At 40.0% G+C, this 18784-nt stretch overlaps 1 protein-coding gene across 3 annotated transcripts in view; it reads left to right on the forward strand.

The window, feature by feature from the left end:
* Window positions 1-18784, forward strand: part of POU6F2 (POU class 6 homeobox 2) — a 496479-nt gene that overhangs the window by 93765 nt on the left and 383930 nt on the right. For 2 of the 3 annotated variants that reach the window (XM_063708481.1, XM_063708482.1), the window contains exon 1: window positions 14742-15161. In XM_063708481.1, coding sequence (XP_063564551.1) covers window positions 14996-15161 — 166 coding nt within the window. In that variant the 5' untranslated portion in view covers window positions 14742-14995. Of the gene's footprint in view, window positions 1-14741; window positions 15162-18784 lie in introns of those variants that run through there. The other variant, XM_055347656.2, reaches the window with a different exon arrangement.

Consider the following 18784-nt stretch of genomic DNA (forward strand, 5'->3'; position numbering starts at 1 on the left):
ATCTCTCCCACTGTAATTTTAGCTGCAAGAGGGCCCTGGACTTGATCTGTCTTGTTCAATGAGGTGTTCCCATCACCTAGAGGAGTGGATGGTATATAGCAGTGGTCCCCGTTTTTGGCACAAGGGACTGGTTTCATGGAAGGCAATTTTTCCATAGACTGAGGACAGTTTCAGGATGATTCAAGCACATTACATATATTGTGCACTTTATTTCTTGTATTATTATTACATTGTAATATATAATGAAATAATTATATAACTCACCATAATATAGAATCAGTGGGAGCCCTGAGCTTGTTTTCCTGCAACTAGAAGGTCCCATCTTGGGGTGATGGAAGACAGTGACAGATCAGGCATTAGATTCTCACAAGGAATGGGCTACCGAGATCCCTCACACATGCAGTTCAAATAGGGTTTGTGCTCCTACGAGAATCTAATGCCACCAGTGATCCGACAGGAGGCAGAGCTCAGGTGGTAATGCGAGCTATGGGGAGCGGCTATAAATACAGATGAAGTTTCACTTGCTTGTCCACCGCTCTCCTCCTGCTGTGTGGCCCAGTTCCTAAAAGGCCACAGACTGGTCCGTGGCCCAAGGGTTGGGGACCCTTGGCATATAGTACTCACTCAATAAGCATGTTGGATAAATAAATAACATTAAAAACACTACCAAAGCCAGGTATGGTGACTGACACCTGTAATCCCAGCACTTTGGGAAGCTGAGGTGGGAAGATCACTTGAACCCAGGAGTTCAAGACCAGCCCAGGCAACATGGTGAAACCCCATCTCTAAAGAAACACACACACACACACACACACACACACAATATCAAAGTTAAATGAGAAAAAATTTCTAACAGTCTTTGTGCAACAACAAATCGAACTGTTTTCCACTGGATTTTAAAAATGTATTCAGGGTTTAAAAGTCTATTGCAGTTGACTATTTTTATATCAAAATTTTGGAATTTATTTCCTCGTTTATCTTAACACTAATTTGGATTTTTCTGCTTATTTTAATTCAAAAGATGATTTCTTGCTGATTTAATTTAACGAAGTATTCAGCAGGCTTGATTAGAGTTTTGCTTGACATACTAAGGAAATAAGTACTCACAAGATTGGAACCCCAGGGGCAAGACTTGCAGACAGAGCTCAAATCTCACAGGGCATCAGGACAGGAACCAGCTGCATGGAGAAAGGTAGATACATGGGCCCTTGTAGTTGAGGTATGAGAGAAAGTAGGAGAACCCAGCAATATTTCATCTCTCATTTGTGTTGTGGGGAAACAGAAACCTTTTCAGGCAAAGTGCATGCACCTGTGGAGTTATAGTGCAGAAGCTCAGTGGAGTAGCGTGAAAGAGGATTGATTGTGTAATGAGGCTAAATTCCAGCCGTGGAGGATCAAGCTTTCTTGGGGCACAGGTACATCAGTGTCATAGGAACAGACCTCGCTTACATATTAAAATTTGGGTAATTCAGTCAGCATTGAGTTGTTGTCTTTCTTCAATCTATGATGCATTTTTCCCTTAAACAATTTGTCTAAGCAAATTAATGTTAGCAAGAGGATATGGGATAAGCCCCTAAACCCACTTAACAGAGCCAATTGTTTATGAAGACTTCAGCTCACCTGTTTTTACATGCTTTTATGAAGGTGTCTTACTGACTTGTTAAAATGGGTCTGATTTTCCCTTGACAACACGTTAGCCATTCTAGGTGCTTGAGGATATTAAGTCAGCAATTCTTTACAAATACGCAGGGAGAAACAGCAACTCAGATGCTTCATCTGTTCCATCCAGCAGTGCCAATCTTGAATGGCTGTGTGGAAACCTCGTTTCACTGTGTGAGCTTCAGAGTGTGAGATGGTGGGTTGTCAGTTGCCGATTATCTCCCTAAAATGAGAAACAAAGCCTAGAAAACCAGTCAAAACTCCCTGCGTGGAGCGACATGTTTATTTATTAGCAACCATAATGAGGTCAAGACAGTGCTTCCAAGAGAGGGCGTTGTGTTTGTGTGTGCACATGCCTAATCTACATACATAGAACACATTGCGTAAACATGATCAGGGCGCTAAGAAAATGTTATTACTGTGAAAGTAGACAGGCACAAGGAAGATGCCGAATACAATTACTCTCTTCCCTTTGCTAATGTCTACTAGATGGTGACTTTTTTTATGGTAGCTAATGTTTCTAGATCTTTACATTTCTCATTGTCCCTAGCACAACACCTGGTACTGATGAACTGTCAATAAATACTTGTTGAATTGCATCAGTTTTGTCTTAAGTAGGCTCTGACTCAGAGCCATCCCCAATCCATGCAAACTAAAGAGGATGTAAGTAAATATTAATAAAGGCTGGCCTGGTTTTTTAATTGCCCTCAATTTCAAAGGCTAGAGATTTAAAGAAATATTTTCTTAAGCCTCTGTTTATAGTTTGAATTGGAAACAAATCTGCAAAATATTTTTAATAGGGGCTAATACAGATAGCTGACGGAATGGGGAGAACCTATTAAAAAAAAAAAAAAAAAACCTTCTAGTTCATGTTTTCGTGAGCAGCCAAATCCCCAGGAATGAGAAGATTTAGCTAATCTTTCCAATCACATTCTTCCTTCCTCCCCACCCCCATCTCCTTGGAATTATGTTATCTCTGCTCGTCTTAAAAGCTCAGAAGCCTTTTGAATTGGAGTGGCATTCAAAGGACAGTCAAGGGTCACCCTTGGAATATTAAAGGAGAGTGGATTACAAGAGAGGGAGGGACGGAGCAGCTGGCGCTGGGCGCAGCCATGTACAGACCCAAGGCAGAGAACGAGAGGAAAACTCCATAGTATCTGGTGCTGGCCAAGAGAAAGCTGCACAGACTGCTGGGAAGCACAGGAAGCAACGCTGGAGCAACCAAGCCACATTAGCAGTTCCCAGCGTGTGCTATTGCAGCTTGGGAACAGAGGGAAGGAAAACACTTATTGGTGAAATCAGTTAGGCAGTGGCCTTTTGAACAGAAGTGGACTGGCTTATTTAGAGAATGTGGAGTTGTGAACCTTGTAGAATTAAAAGCCAGATACTGTTTTAATTCAGAGAGAAAATTCTACAGAATTTACAGCCTCCTGATAGTTACTTATTTCTTAAAATCATAAGATGTTAGGATTTATAGAGTTTCATTCTCAAAAGACTTCTGAGTAATTTTATTTTTAAAAATCTAAATTGGCCGGGCATGGTGGCTTACGCCTGTAATCCTAGAACTTTAAGAGCCCATGACTGGCAGATTGCCTGAGCTCCAGAGTTCGAGACCAGCCAGGGCAACACAGTGAAGCCCCATCTCTACTAAAATACAAAAAATTAGCTGGGCGTAATGGCTCACACCTGTAATCCCAGCACTTTGGGAGGCTGAGGCGGGTGGATCACCTGAGGTCAGGAGTTCGAGACCTGCCTGGCCAACATAGTGACATCCCATCTCTACTAAAATACAAAAAATTAGCTGGGTGTGGTGGCAGGCGTAGTCCCAGCTACTTGGGAGGCTGAGGCAGGAGAATTGCTTGAACATGGAAGGCAGAGGTTGCAGTGAGCCGAGATCACGCCACTGCACTCCAGCCTGGACGACAGAGTGAGACTTGTCCCCCACCCCCAAAAAAATCTAAATTTAAAAAATGTCTTTCTTCTTTTATCTTTTATAGATATCAATTCTTATTTTTGTTTTTCAAATGAAAGCAATAGATATTTAGTGAGAGTTTATTATGTGCCCAGCACTGTCCTAATATTTGAAGTGTGTGGATATAAAGATAGTGTATCCTTTTTAGCAGTGGTTTCTTGTTGAATTTTTTTGGTGGGATGTGGGGTGGGGAGCAGATCAGGCAGCAGATCATGAATCCCTTTAAAATCTGATGAAGGCTAAGGAGCTTCTCCACAATAAACTACACAAACAGTCGCACTTTGTCAGAAGGGTCGCAGACAGCAGGGAGCAAGCAATATCAAAATGTCTTATTATTACTAAGCAGTCGGCCTGCTTTGAGCACTGTGAATTATTTATTTAATCTGCTAACCCATCCATCCCATGAGGCATATACTGTTATTACCCCATTTTCCTCTCGGGAAAATGAAGGCTCAGAGAACTGTGCCCTTCAGTGAGTAGAAGGTGAACCGAACTACAGGCTCTTGGGCTCCAGTTCCCAAGCACCCACTCTGGCACCGTGGGACTGGGGTGTGGGGCTTTCGAGGTCGCAGGTGAGGCTGGCCACAGACTGTCTGTTATAGGTCAAAGGGCATCTCTTTGGAGCTAGACCAGGAAGCACCTGGACACTTAATTGCCACATGACAGAAAATTGTCTTAGCAATTTTACCATCATTATAATGTGAACAACACATTCCCTGGTGTTGCAGTGCCCGGTCCAATGTCACAGCCCAAGAAAGCTAGACCAGCCTCCAAATGGGGAGGGCCTGGCACGGTGGGTTGGAGTTCTGGCCCAACTCAAACTACTCTGGAAACAGTCAAGTTTTGAGCTGGATTTTTAGGAATATTAGTCTGTCAGCAGGGGGCAGGATGGATTTTTGTATTTATTTATGGAAATCTGAAACCATAAAGAGCTGAATGTTTTTTTGAAGAAAAAGTTTTTCTTCTCAACTTTGTCATCAGAACGGAAGGACAGGATTCGATGTATACACATATTTCATGTAATATTCATTTAAATAAATCTCTTCTTCTTCTAAGAAAAATCCTACCAAGAGAACACTTGTAGTAAAATCACGCTTCTAATACGCTGTGTGTGTTTGATGATACTGCTCCTGAAGGCCACAAGGAGGCTGGGACCACAGTTAGTGCTGTAGTGGCGCTGGCAGTGGCTGGCTTCCCTCGGTGACATGAAGATGCTTCCAGCTGAACGAGGAGACAGAGCCCAAAGGCTGAGCCCTTGGGGCGTGGTCCCTGTGCACACCTGGGGTCCCCTGGGGCTCTACTGCCTTTGCTTTGTCGGACTAATCCCCGGAGTAGCTTGGTAGTAGCTCTTCTCCCATTCAACTTCAATCCTGGGGGAAAATGAGACTTTCCTTTTCCTTTCCAGTGTAGCTATGACATTCTTCCATCTTGTCCTATGTTACAAGTAATGCATCACACAAGCTGAACTCACTTCTGTTTCTGGAAGCAGCATACGGGTCAGTATGTATGTGTGTGCAGAGTCAGAGAGGTAAGATAGCTGGGTGAGGCCTCGGCTTCATATTATGTAGTTTCAGACACAGCTGAATGTATGCTAAAAATATCAACCAAAGCTAATCTTTGCTCTGAACTTCCCTTTTTCCTTTCCTTTCTCCCTTTTCTCCCTTCCCTTCCCTTCTCTTCCTTTCCTTTCCTCCTTCCTTCCTTACATTCCTTCCTTTTCCTCCCTTCCATTCCCTCCCTCCCTCCCTCCCTTCCTTCCTTCCTTCCTTCCTTCCTTCCCTCCTTCCTTCCTATCAATCAATCAGTCAAACACACTTACTGAGAGCCTATTTTGTATCAGACATAGTGCCCAGTACTGGGAATTTTGACACATGTCTGCCTGCCAGGGACTCAAACATCTCAGCTGTAGGGTCTAACACCTAAGTGTTTTGGAAAAGTAAATCATTGATAGGTGCAGCAAACCCTCGTGGCACACGTTTACCTATGTAACAAACCTGCACATCCTGCACATGTATCCTGGAACTTAAAATAAAAATAAATTATATTTTTAAAAAGAAAAAGAAAATGGTTAGCTGACAGACAAAGTATCATGATTGTTATTGTATCTGTGATGCATTGCCAATATGCAATACGGGCAGATCTGTGGAACCCTTTCCTCAAGTACACTAAAGACTCCATGTAAAATAGATGGGAGGAACAAATATGATCTCAAAAAATGGGAGTGGGCACTTAGGTCTTCCCCTATCTCCCTTTGAGGTCCTGGAGGCACCTCTCTAAAACCCTCAGGGCTTCTCAGAGCACAGTTTTAAAACGCTGGGACTAGAGAACAGGTCTTTCCATTCTGGAAACTATCTCACTTTTGCAAAAGGTTGCAAATGTTGAGATACACACACACACACACACACATTAATTAACAGTCTCTGCTAGAGTTTTTAAGATGCTAGAAAGTAAGCTCTTTTTAGGACAGAGACCAGATGTTCTCTCTTTGTAACTCCCAAGCAACTCTACATTCAAATTGCTAAATGTAAATTCACTTTAATCTGTGTTGTATTCTGATTAAATCCTGATAGCTATTTGAAGCCATCAGATTATGAAGAGTGTATGAATATAGGGTATGCGTATGCAATGTCAATACTGCTGTATAACCCCATTACCAAAAGACCAGATCTAGATGAGCCTGGATTGAACTCATATTGATGCTTTTTCACAAAGGCAGCAGAAATTGAATTGATGGTGCTATTAGGTTGTCAATACCAGTGTCTCCCTTTCTTCCCAGATAAGTATACATGAAGCATGGTTCATACAGTCATTTTAACCTCCTAGGGCCAAAGGAGCTGTAGAGGTTCAAGGTGAGGATTCCGAGGAGGTGTGTCCAACTGTGTGCTAGATACTTTGTAGAAGTCCAGAACTGGCAAACTCCTGTCTGATTGATTGTTATGTTGTTATTTCAATCTACAGGTTTGCATTGATGAGCGGTTTGGCTTATTTGCTTGTCTGTGTTTAAATACAGCTGCATCTGTTTTCATTATCAATTGGAGTAGGCTCTAGAGTATAAGCATAGTTAAGAGGACGTGGCATTCATGGTGGGACTTGGAGAGGGATAGAGACCCTATGTGGATACTGACAGGAGAGGAGGACAATTATCTGAGGTTCAACAAAAAGACAAGAGACCCTTAAACTGCCCATATGTGCACACTCATTGTTAGTAATGAAATAGCATCCTGTTACACCGAAGGAAATCCTATTTTGCTGTATTATTTTTTTTCTTTCAAGATGATTCTGGACATTCACCTTAACCAAATATTCCCTAGATAAAGTGTTGGGGATTAGTGGGAATAGCAAATAGTATAATTTGCCTAGGACATCCTTTTAACAGAAGCTCTAGACCTTATTTTACCATGTAACTAGCTTGCTTGCCTCTAATACAGTGTTCATCTGACTAGGGTTCATCACCCGGTGCAGTGGGTTGTGTTGCAGATGGCCTGGGGCAACACTTGTATGCACAACTATTAGGTTATTTTTGGTAGATAATGGTAGGCCACCAAAACTACCATTATGGTTAGAGATGAGTGAGGGTTTGCTACATCGTCCTCAAAGCCTTGCATTCTGGTTATGATGAAAACAAGCTCTCAGACCAAGAGCTGCCACACATTCAGATATTTATTAAACACGCTTTTATTACCAATTATTTCCAAATAGTTTACTTGACTTGTCTGAAAGCTTAATGAAGTCATAGTTCTCTGTCATTTTAGATGAATCTAGCATACCTTGCATGAAGGTTCATTAAGGTAGATATGGCAAAGTTCTAGGAGCAAGATCTTTAAGCACAGGCAAAAACAATTGCTAGATCATTAATATTCTCTGCTTGCATACAAAGGTGGGGAAGGTCTCCAAAATATTTTAGCCATTACACATATTTTGAATATGACTAATTTAACCAAAGGAGAACCCATTTCTAACCTCCATTAATGCTGGTCAATAAGGTTCTAATTCTACCCAAATTAATATAAATGATACTAAGCAGCAAAATGCAGGGTGAAGGAGTGGTGGTCAGTGAACAGTGTTTGTAGCGGCCACGCCTGGAATGTGACTTTTCTAATTGAACGCTAGTATTGGAGCATGAATATCAATTAAGGCAACTGATCAAACCCGGGGCGGAGCTCACGGGTCAGCAAACTTTTTCTGTAAAGAGGTAAATGGTAAATATTTCAGGCTTTGCAGGCCATAAAGCAAAATCCAGGCTGCCCCAGAGGAACAGATATGACCTTGAGGGAGGCAGCTCCTTTCAGGCAGGAGCAATTCCTGAGAAAGGACTCCTCTGCTGTGAGCCATTGAGGGGCAACATGCCTGGCTACTGGGAAATGAGTGCCTTGGTTCTAAAGGCGCCATTGCACTCCAGCCTGGCGACAGAGCAAGACTCCGTCTCAAAAAATAAAAAATAAAGGGAGGATCTGGGCAGTACCCCACAGCATCCCCTACAGCATCTATTTGAGTCTTCAACTTCAATGATTTGGTGACTCGTGCTCCAAACTGAGAGTGTGGAGAGAAAAGTAACTCCCAGTCAGTTAGATACCTTAATATGGGAAGCGGTATTGTAGAAAATAGTGTATTTGTGTAATACTTTTATATCTTTCAAAACATATTCATACACAGTATCTGTACATTACCTCACTTGAGTCTCACAATATCTTTTTTTTTTTTTTTTTTTTTTCCCCGAGACAGAGTCTCGCCCTGTCACCCAGGCTGGAGTGCAGTGGTGCGATCTCGGCTCACTGCAACCTCCGCCTCTCAAGTTCAAGCGATTCTCCTGCCTCAGCCTCCCGAGTAGCTGGGATTGCAGGCACCCGCAACCACGTCCCGCTAATTTTTTGTATTTTTAGTTCCACCATGTTGGCCAGACTGGTCTCGCAGTCCTGACCTTCTGATCCGCCCGCCTCAGCCTCCCAAAGTGCTAGGATTACAGGCGTAAGCCACCGCGCCCGGCCAAGTCTCACAATATCCTTCACGGGATATAGAAAGCCACATTGGTATGGGAACCAAGATGGAAGAGAGAGCAAAAAAATCCTGCCAGTAATTAGCGCTAAAACAGGCAATATCCATGGGGTCCCCTCTTTAGTACCCCACTGTTAAACGCAGCATTTATTTTTAATTTTGAATGTCCTGCTTGATTTTCACAGAATACTTATCTCATATATTTTGGGATAGGATTAAAGAAAATTTCAGCCACACTAACTGCAAAATGGAGAGACAGGGGGAAAGAGATAGCAGTTGGGAATGTTGAGTTGAGGAAGGAAGTGCGTGCTGGGATCAATATTTGGCTGTGAAAATCTACTGTGGAGCAATTGAAGGTATGCATGTATAAGCTTTATAGTGAAGTGCATTATAATGGAAATTTTTGTCTGTTGAATATTTGCCAGAAATGTGGGATTTTCCACTTTTTTTCCAAAATAATTTTTGTTTGCAGCCCAAAAAGTGAAATTTAAAATAAAATAATACGTTGTGGGTGAATTTATAATACTTTTAGCATCCTTCTTTGATCTTCCCAAATTTTCAAAATGTTCTACAATAAATACGTATACTTACGTCAATAAAAAACACTTATAAAAATAAAATATGGTCTTATTTCAGAAAGTCAAATAGAAGTTCTTATTTAAAAAAACTCCTGAAAAGGTAAGGAAATATTGAATGATGAAAAATTAGAAATGTTTTATAACTTTTGGGAGAAATACTCTTATATTAAATATCATATCAAGAGCTAAACTAATTAATAATATTTGGTAATTAATAAAAGAAAGTTTGTTTTTCTTCACGACTAAGGTAATGATATTCACACTTGAAGTTACCCTTTCCCCAAACCTACCAACGCCTTGTTTCTTCCTCTTAATTCTTTTTGATTTCAATTTTTACCTCTTCTCCGTGGGAAAAACTAAACACAAAATATGATGGTGTGTTTGCATCTTAAATTGGATGTAGGTAATTTGTTTCTATCCTTTCTCCCAAGTTGAAATGTAGCATTTTGAGAGGAGGGAAAATCCAATACTTTTTTTTCTTTATAATGAATGTAATTTTTCTATTGAATTCTAGGAATAAATCTGTTGTGTATTGTATAACTTTACCATACTCGAGTGCTTCACAACCAAATGAATTGTTTCCCTGGATTTTTGAAGCCTGCCTGTGTTATTTGCATTTTCCTCAAAGCTATTCTGATGGACTGTTTCATCATTAGTTTGCATGTACGTAAAAATATGCTGGACCTCTTTCAAGCTCAGTGTAGAGAGGTGTGGGTATTTCCATCATGTGGCTGCCACTGGACACGGATGCTTTGCTGAGTTAATTATCTCGCTATCTTTAGTTTCTCCGACTATAAAATGAGAATGAATATGCTTATCAAAACTCTGTTGGTTAAATTATTGAAGGTCTTTAGCTGAATTACGTATTTGTTTATGTGGTATTATTTTTAGCAGTGTGGTTAAAAAAACACAAAGCCCAAGTTGAATTCTCCTCCTTAATACAGTACCCCGTATCTACTCTTTAAAGGCTTTATGATAGAAGTACACTTGGACATCTCTATTTAAAAATTATATGAAAGTACATCAGAAGTTAGCATATAATGACAGTATATATGGTTAGTATATAGTAAATCATATATCATATATGCTAACTACACATAAATAAACTAAGAAGCATTAATTAGGTAAAAGTTGTTAGAATGTGAGAAGCACTACACAAATATGTACTTGTAGAAGTGTTTGAGTTTAGTATTATAGAATCATTAAAAATTAGTGCAGTAATTTACACATAATCGAACCTTGCCCATTCCAGATCTATTAGATAATATAAGAGTTATAAGGCAAAGACCTCCCATGGTCAGATAATCTTGGGAAAGTGCTAGAATAAGAAAGATAGATCGACTTCTTTCCTGGTAGACTTCCCTGCTGAGTTTTCCACATGGGTATGACTGCAGAACTCTTTTGTTGTAGAGTATCTTTTGGGGCAAGTGTTTTGTGGAATGTACTTTGGGAAATATTGTTTTATTATAGCCTTTTCACTTTCTAGACAAGAAAACCAAGGCCAAAGGTGGTTAAGTGGCTTGCCATGTTTATCTAGAGGGTGAAGCTGAATGCAAGCCTGGGTATTGAACACTATCTGATATCCTGTCTACTATACCGTATTGCCCCATAGATTTCATTCAAGCAATGTCAGCCAGAGAGCTGTTTTGTTCCTACATTCTGTAGGGAAGATAATACTACACACAGTATGTCTGGGACTAGGTTATCCAGGCTTTAACACCCTTCACAGCCACTGGCTCTGGCTCATCATCCAAAATCTGGGATACCCCATGAATTACTAAGTCCATAAGCCTTGAATTTTTCACTCAATGCCTACTGGGTAAAAAAGGTGCTGACTTTTGGAGATGAATTGGCCAGGATTGAAAATGCAGCTTTACCACTTAGCTGCATGCCTTTGGGGCAAGAAACTTAGCTCACTGAGCCTCCGTCTCTTACCCACACAATGGAGCTAATACCTTGCATAGCTGGGGTAACATTAGATCCATCTGAGGAGACTGTCTGGTAAAGGCATTCAATAAGTGGGACCTATTTTTATTCCTTCATAATGCTTGAAGGAGACAGATAATCACTGTGTAGTTTCTGATGGTGATTGCAGTCCTCTCTTTGTAGGACACGGTGAAAATTTTTGTTGCGATTTTGCTAATAGAAACTACTTCTGCTTCTCCTTTTTCCACCATCTGGTTCTTGGGTCTCTTATGGCCCCGTGAGTGTCCTGTATTGGCACATGCCACATCCTATTGCACACATGCAATACTGTTCCATGGTGGACTAGTCACTTTCTTCTGTCAGGGTTGATAAATGAATTGCAAAGAAGTCTCAACATCTTCTATTGTGATAGTAACAATTTCAGAGTTTCAAGTAAGAAACTTCATCAGCTCTATTTTACTTCTCACCTGCACTAGCTACTTCTGTTCCTGTTTACCGCTGCAGAGATCCTTGTACAGGTTGAAGTTGCAGGTCTCTTACATTTCTACAAGCACCTACGTAGATGCATGTTGGAAAATCCTCTCTTCACTCCGACAGAAAGGATTTCACAGACTGCTATGGCTCTTGGCAGAGAGAGAATGACTTCCAAGCCGAGTGCTACTTGAAAGAGGCACTCCCCCATCACTTATAAGTCTGTACTCACTGGTTACTGCTTGTGACACATTTTCAAATGGACCCCCCAGTGGCTGCAGCTGTGATTAAAAGCTGTCTGCTCTCTGCCTCACTAGGGGTTTGCTGTTTAACCATGTCATGCACACACACACACACACACACAAAAATATATATATGGGCTAGAGCTGCATTATGGAAAATGTAAAGTGTTTTGTAAGACAAAAAAAATTAAATGAGTACTTGAATGACAAACTCTTGGATTTTCAAAGCTCAAGTCAGTGAGAGGCACTAGTTGGGAACCTAGCCATGTATGAGGTACATAAAAGTAATTTAAGGAAGAAGAGCTAATGGTCAGTGAACATATACCATCTGCCAGTGCATGTTTTGCACACATCAGCCAGACAGAACATCTTAAAGATTTAAGTACACTTGAACTCAGCAGCTGCATTTCAGCTCGTCAGTGTGATTCGGGATTCAGTTTGACCCTTCACAAATAAAGCAAGAGTAGAATATTCTTTCTTAAGTTTACCCAGATATTCACTGGCACATTAATAACCATGTCTGATTTATCATAAGACTGCTATTCTCAACATAAGTTTATCATTAACATTATCTTAAAAAATGCTCAGATGAGCAGTACAGCGACAGAGACTGGGTGTCTCAAAGGTATAGGTCACACCCCTTCCTTTAGATTAGAGAGATTGAGGATTCAACCTTTTAAAAAGTAAAAAGAGTGGACTAGAATGTAAGCCTGGGATCTTGACATCACATGACGAGTATACTTAGGAACGCCACGAGGTCAACCAACGAGCGTTGTTCCCTTCCCTACCCACCCACCCACCAACTGAATCAGAACTCGAACATGCGTGCTTTCTTAGATATTTAGGAAAGAGATCCAGAGAAATCTTGAGAATTGTGTGCCTCTTTTCCCTTCTGCCTGCCTCCCCCATCTCCCCCAAGTTTCAAGCGCTCCAAATCCCAGCAACAAGACCCAGTAAACAAAATGCAAATCTATCACTAGCAAATTCAAGCTGACAATACTGTGAATCGACCACATTGATTACATTGATTATATTTCAAATATTTACAATATGGTGAGACAAGTCTAATTTCTTTTCTAAAGAGTTCAAGGTAGGTATCACCATTTCTGAGGGGGGAAAACAATGGAGAAATGTTTGTGGTTGCTATCTGCAATAATCTGGTGCTGACAGAGAGTAGTATTTTATTTAGTAATTAACAGTGTAAAGGGGAGAGGAGCTGTCATGTTGGTTCTTAAGCTGGGGAATGTGATGAAAGATGATATCTGCGATCTCATCCTTTCCACTTGTTTAGGATTGTCAGGATGAGAAATGTCAGCATTATGAAAGCTCGGCTCTGCTCTTGATATGATAAAACCCTTCAAAAGCCAGTCTTTCTCTCTCCCTCATCCCCCTCCTTTCTCACTCTCTCTCTCTGCACTTGCTTTTTTATTTATCCTGTTTTGTTAGATGGCAGAAATATAATTCTTTTCTTTCTTCCTATTATAAGCCACCATTTTTGTTTTATTATATGTTTCACAACCCCTAATGCCCCACTGAAAATTACCTTGTTAAATGACAGTGTTTCAAAGCCATGAATCCTTTCCACCATTCCCTCAGAGGTTTGAAACAGTCAACAGACTGTAAAGAATAAATAATAAAAAAGTATTGATTATTTTGATGACTGTGAGATTCAATTAAGTATTAATTTTGCCCTCCAGTGGACCTATCAAGGTATTCAAAAGGGAGGATTCGGCTCAGCTAAATGCGTGCTGAGTGCTTCAGCCTTAAATAGGGAGAAAATGTGTTTACCTACAGTATTTGAAGAAGAAGTGCATTGATGCACAGAGTCCAATATTTAAGTGCTGTGCAAATTAAGCCCTGGTGACAGTGACATTGTTTTCAATGGTATGAGTATTGACTAAAGAAGTGCATTTGATGACAGCTTAAACTATTTGTATTGATTAACATTTTCATAGATTATCATGTGTCATATCAAATTCACTTTTCAAGCATGAATACATTAAAAAAAAAAAAAACACAGGCATACCGCAACCAATGCAATGGTGGGACCCGGGAGCATGCCGCCCCACCTGCTTCTGTGCTGGTCACCTGTTTCCTGCTCAGGAACCATTTAGGCATGAACTTGGCAATAAATAGCTCCCAGATCTCGCAAAAAGGGCACTTCTTGCTCTCCTTTCCTTCTGCATCCGATATTGTGCCAAAACAATATTATGCATCTCAGTTTGCAAATGGAATAAAAGACTACACTTGGAAAATATTTCTGATCCTAAAATACCCTCCTTAATGAGCTGAAGATAAAGCAGATCTAAATAATTAGGGGGGAAAGTTTGTCTTTTCTGAAGGCGATTTTTGTTTTCTTTTTCTTTAATGCTCTGGGTGTACGATGCTCTAGGTATCCGAATTATTGAACACAGTTTGTAAGTATTTTCCCAATTCCTTAAAAAAAATTTGAATCAATTTTCGTGTATTGTGTTGTGTATTATTTGCTTTAAAATGTTCATTTGATTTGGGGTCAGCTCCGGTTCCCAATCTGGGACCAGTGAAGCCAACTTCTAAGGGTGCTTATAGAATTTACATAAGAAATATCTTTTATTCCATTGAAAGCCTTTCGAGGTCTCTTTTCTCCCTATCTTTTTTCTCTGCTCTTGGGATAGGGTTTAATTGCTTCTCCCCCGGGGAGAAGGCTTCTTAAAATAGCCCATGGTTCCTCCATAGGGTGCTCTTCCTTTTTAGTATGTTGCTGAAGTACAAGCCCAGCACTTTCTTTTTTCTTACTGCATTAAAGACAGAACAAGGTGTAAAAACATTCGCACAAAAGCATATCCCACAATTAAAGCTGTGTTGGTTAGGTTGCTTTCAAAGAAGTTTTTTTTTTTTTTTTTTCCTCCGAAGCCTCCTGAATCTCTCACATGCTAGTTGAGCTTTAATAGGGTGGGGAGTAATGGAGAACTCATCGGATCTGTAATAGCTCTTCACTTGACTGCAGCCAGCAATAACAGCGGGAGCAGCCAGAGATAAGAGAGAGAGGAGAGAGGGAGAGTGTGTGTGGAAGAGAGAGAGAGAAGAGAGAGGGAGAGGGAGAGAGAGGACACGCACTCTAAAGCTGCCACTTTTTTTTTCCTCCCCTTCACTCTTTTCGCCCATCGTAGGATCCAATGATAGCTGGACAAGTCAGTAAGCCCTTGCTGTCAGTGCGGAGTGAAATGAATGCGGAGTTGACAGGTGAGGACAAGGCTGCTACTTCAGACAGCGAGCTGAATGAGCCCCTGCTTGCGCCTGTGGAATCAAATGACAGCGAGGACACTCCCAGCAAGCTCTTCGGTAAGTCTGTCTAGGTATTTCATTTCAGTACTACCATGTTGTCCGGAAGAGCAATCCAACCCCCCCAACCCCCCCTTTTTTTCTGTTGTTCATTCAGTTTTCCCGTAAGTACTAAAAAGGAGCATCTTGGAGGTGCTAAGCCACTGAAGCTGATTCCAGCCGGCTGGGAGGATGTCCTCCAAACTTTTACCAACAAGGAACTTATTCGCTGCCCATTTTGACTTGTCAAATATTGCTAGAGTCCCCAGGCTGGAAATTATTTGGAAAAAAATAGAAAGTGGTAATAATAATCAGGAAATCGGTTCCATTGTGAGAATTGGTTAACATTTATTGAGTAAATATCGACTCGGTTTCAGGTTGCTTCGCAGCCTTTTGTTAAGGGGAAGGTGAGTAAAGACATTATCTGTCGTCTAAAGATGGGAGAGGAGAACTGAAAAATATCAGTACAAGTCGTGCTATGCCAGGTAAACAAAGGTGGACACAGGAATTGCTCTGAGAAATAACATTGTGTCATCACAATCAGAATGAATATTTCTTCTTTTTTTAAAAAAGGTGATGAGGAAAGAAAACAGGTTCTCTGATTCCCTCCTCTACCCCTCTCCTTTTCCACATTGTGTTTATAGCATCATAACTAAAAGTAGAGGCAACCCAAGACCTTTTAGGAATCTTTGTTTCATAAACAAAACAAGAACAAGCAGAGTGCCACTCCAGCAAAGACATCTGTCATTCAAACAGATGACACTCTGTAAGCCAACTCATGCAACTGTGATCTCTAATCAGAAAGGGGAGCGGGTTGTTGAGGCGCGTGCCTGAGTGATAGATGTTAATGGATGTCTCTGCTGGAGAAGCACTTTAGGGTACAGAGTGATGTTAGGTTTTCAGAACAATTGCTCCTGAAACGTTTGCTTTTAATTATTTTCAAGTGCCTGTGTGTGCACACACACATAGACATATACATACATACTAACCTGACATATATATATCAGGCAGAGTACTGCTTGGTCTCAGGTAAGAAACAGTCAAGCACCTGAACTCCAAAAAAAAAAAAAAATCATTACATAGACTACTACTTTGTTAAGAAAGTCAGCAATTCGGCTTGAAACACGGGCTTTATTAATTAATTAATTAATTTATTAATTTATTAATTTATTTATTTATTTATTTATTTATTTATTTTAACCTGCAGAAAGCAAGCTGCCCTGAGAGTTTGGCAACTCTAGGCTAGCTTGCTTCAACAGACAAGCTTTTCCCTAATTTTAAATGCTTACTCAATCAAACATTAGAGAGATGTCACAGAGAAACTCTGCTTTTCAGATCTTCTCTGGGTACAATACTGTTTTATGCTTAACAATATACTAGATTCCAATTTCAAGAAATTTTGGTAGCATCCCTTCTTTGAAAAGCAGCAATGCCACCTCTGACATGAATTTCCAAACCTGCACATTAGAGTTTTAGCATTTTCACCCTAAAGAAATATTTTTTATAGTGTAAGTTTTTATCCGTATAGGAAGAATTATGTACTAAAACCTTCACTTCAATTTTAGGAGGGTAGTGAGAAAAGTCAGATAAAATGATGAATTACAGAAAGGTAAAAGCCATGCCCACGCCCCTCTAATGTTGAGTATGCTAAGTAAGCACTTTGACTTTTAAAAAGTAATCAATTTTGAGTTCAACAAGCTACAGATAATACATTTTTGTTCCTAAACTTTGCATGCATTTAAAATAAAAGTAAATGGATTTTGTAGACTTGAGCTTGGACCTCCAACTTGTTTTCTTTCAAGTAATCCAAAAGAGGGGTGATTGATTTTTTTCATTTGTTTAGGGTTCCCAGTGTTGAACACTGTTATAGATTTGTTATGCTACGTCTTACTGATTTGCATGTGTAGAGAAAAAAGCTTCAAAATTCCAAGAGGGTCAAAGAGATATGAATTAAAAGTTTAATGGCATTTACTAAGGATTCGTAGTTTAATGTTAAAATCATAATGGATTTTAGAAGGAATCCACTTTTCATTTTGAAATTCTCAACTTCTGAGTTTGTGTGAGAGAACACAGCAAAACCTACATCTTACATTCCTTTTGAATTCACTTAATTGTCTTTGGTCTCTAGACTATTTTTCAAACACAATGTGAGTATTTCCCAGTTTCCAATTAGATCAAGAAGAAATCAGTAGATTAACAGTTTTGAGAACTTGAGAAAAAATTAGAGACAATATGAGAAAAAAAGAATAGAAAGGATCAGGAGGAAGACACTCTAATATTCTCATAAGGTTTCCTTTGCGGGGGCCTGTTTTGCTCTTACTTTTTAATATTACTGGGACTTGGCCGTAGCAATTCTAGTTTACGTAACTGACTAAAACTTTCCAGAATAATTCTGTCCCAGAATTTTTAGCAACTTTGGCAACACAATTTAAGGAACTATGATTTTCTTTGATATGCATATGTTCAAGTCTGTTTTTTGTTTTTAGATGTAGTCCTGATTGTACCCTTTACTTGATAATGAAGAATTGCATTCTTCCTGAATAGTTGACAGCATCTATGTTTTTATCTAAACAATAATTTTCTAATATACTCTCTTTCTCAAACTGTCATTCTTCTATATATACACTGTATTATTGAAAATTGGGCTTCTCTAATGAGATGGCCAGATTAAGACAAATCATGTGCATCTTGATATGTTTAGTTTCATGGAGAGACATTAACCAACAACAGGAGACAAGCAGAGCTCAGGGTTTTTTTTATTGTACCTGAAATTTCAGTATAAATGGATTTCTTTGAAGCCTCTTCCCCCATCTGTGTACTGTTCAAATTAGCAGTCCAGAGGACAAGTCTGTTTCCCTCACAGTATGGTACCTTCAGCCCAAAACTGCAGGAGAAAGGCTAATACTGATGCCCTCTATGGATAAACAAAGGAAATTCCAGGAACCATTGGGCCTTTTATGCCTCTCCTTAAATTGCACCTCTGCACTTAACAGCATCCAAAGGGAAACATACTGTGCAGAATGTTTCAGTGCTCTGAGCAGCTCAGAATACCAGAAGGAGAAAGGAGAAGCCATATGCCAGCCTAAGTAGAAAGTTCAGAAAAGGGCCCTTGTGTTTTATAAAGTAATTACATCAGTGGTAACGTTTTGCTTAACTTGAACAGCCATGGAAACTAAAGTACACTTAGGAGAGATGAATCCACATTTCATTGAGAAACATGTGCTTAGGTGGTTCTCTGTGATATCATTAAGTGATGCATTATTTATTCTTCTAAAGCCTGTAGGATAACTATCTCCTTTTTCAGTTCATGACTGTATTATGCTAAGCTCTGAGCCGTAAGAAACAGTATAGAGGAGAACAGGCTTGCATGTGGTTGGGGGTGGGGGATTATCAGAGAATCTGGCGCTGTGTCTCACAGGGCTTTAGCTGTGTGATCAGATGAGTGATGCTACATAGAGCCAGTCATTTAATATGTGACTAGTGATGTACATATTGGAAACCATTCTCAAAACTGGCCTTTGGCAAACAATCTTAAAGGGAAGAGGTTGCTGTGTTTCTCTAGTGACATTTATAGTACTCGTGTCAGTGTGGTGCTTCACTTTTAGTTATGCCTATCAAGAATTCAGTGTTCCACATTCAGTCAA

The sequence above is a fragment of the Gorilla gorilla genome, chromosome 6 (assembly GCF_029281585.2).
Source record: "Gorilla gorilla gorilla isolate KB3781 chromosome 6, NHGRI_mGorGor1-v2.1_pri, whole genome shotgun sequence".
Classification (NCBI taxonomy): domain Eukaryota; kingdom Metazoa; phylum Chordata; class Mammalia; order Primates; family Hominidae; genus Gorilla; species Gorilla gorilla.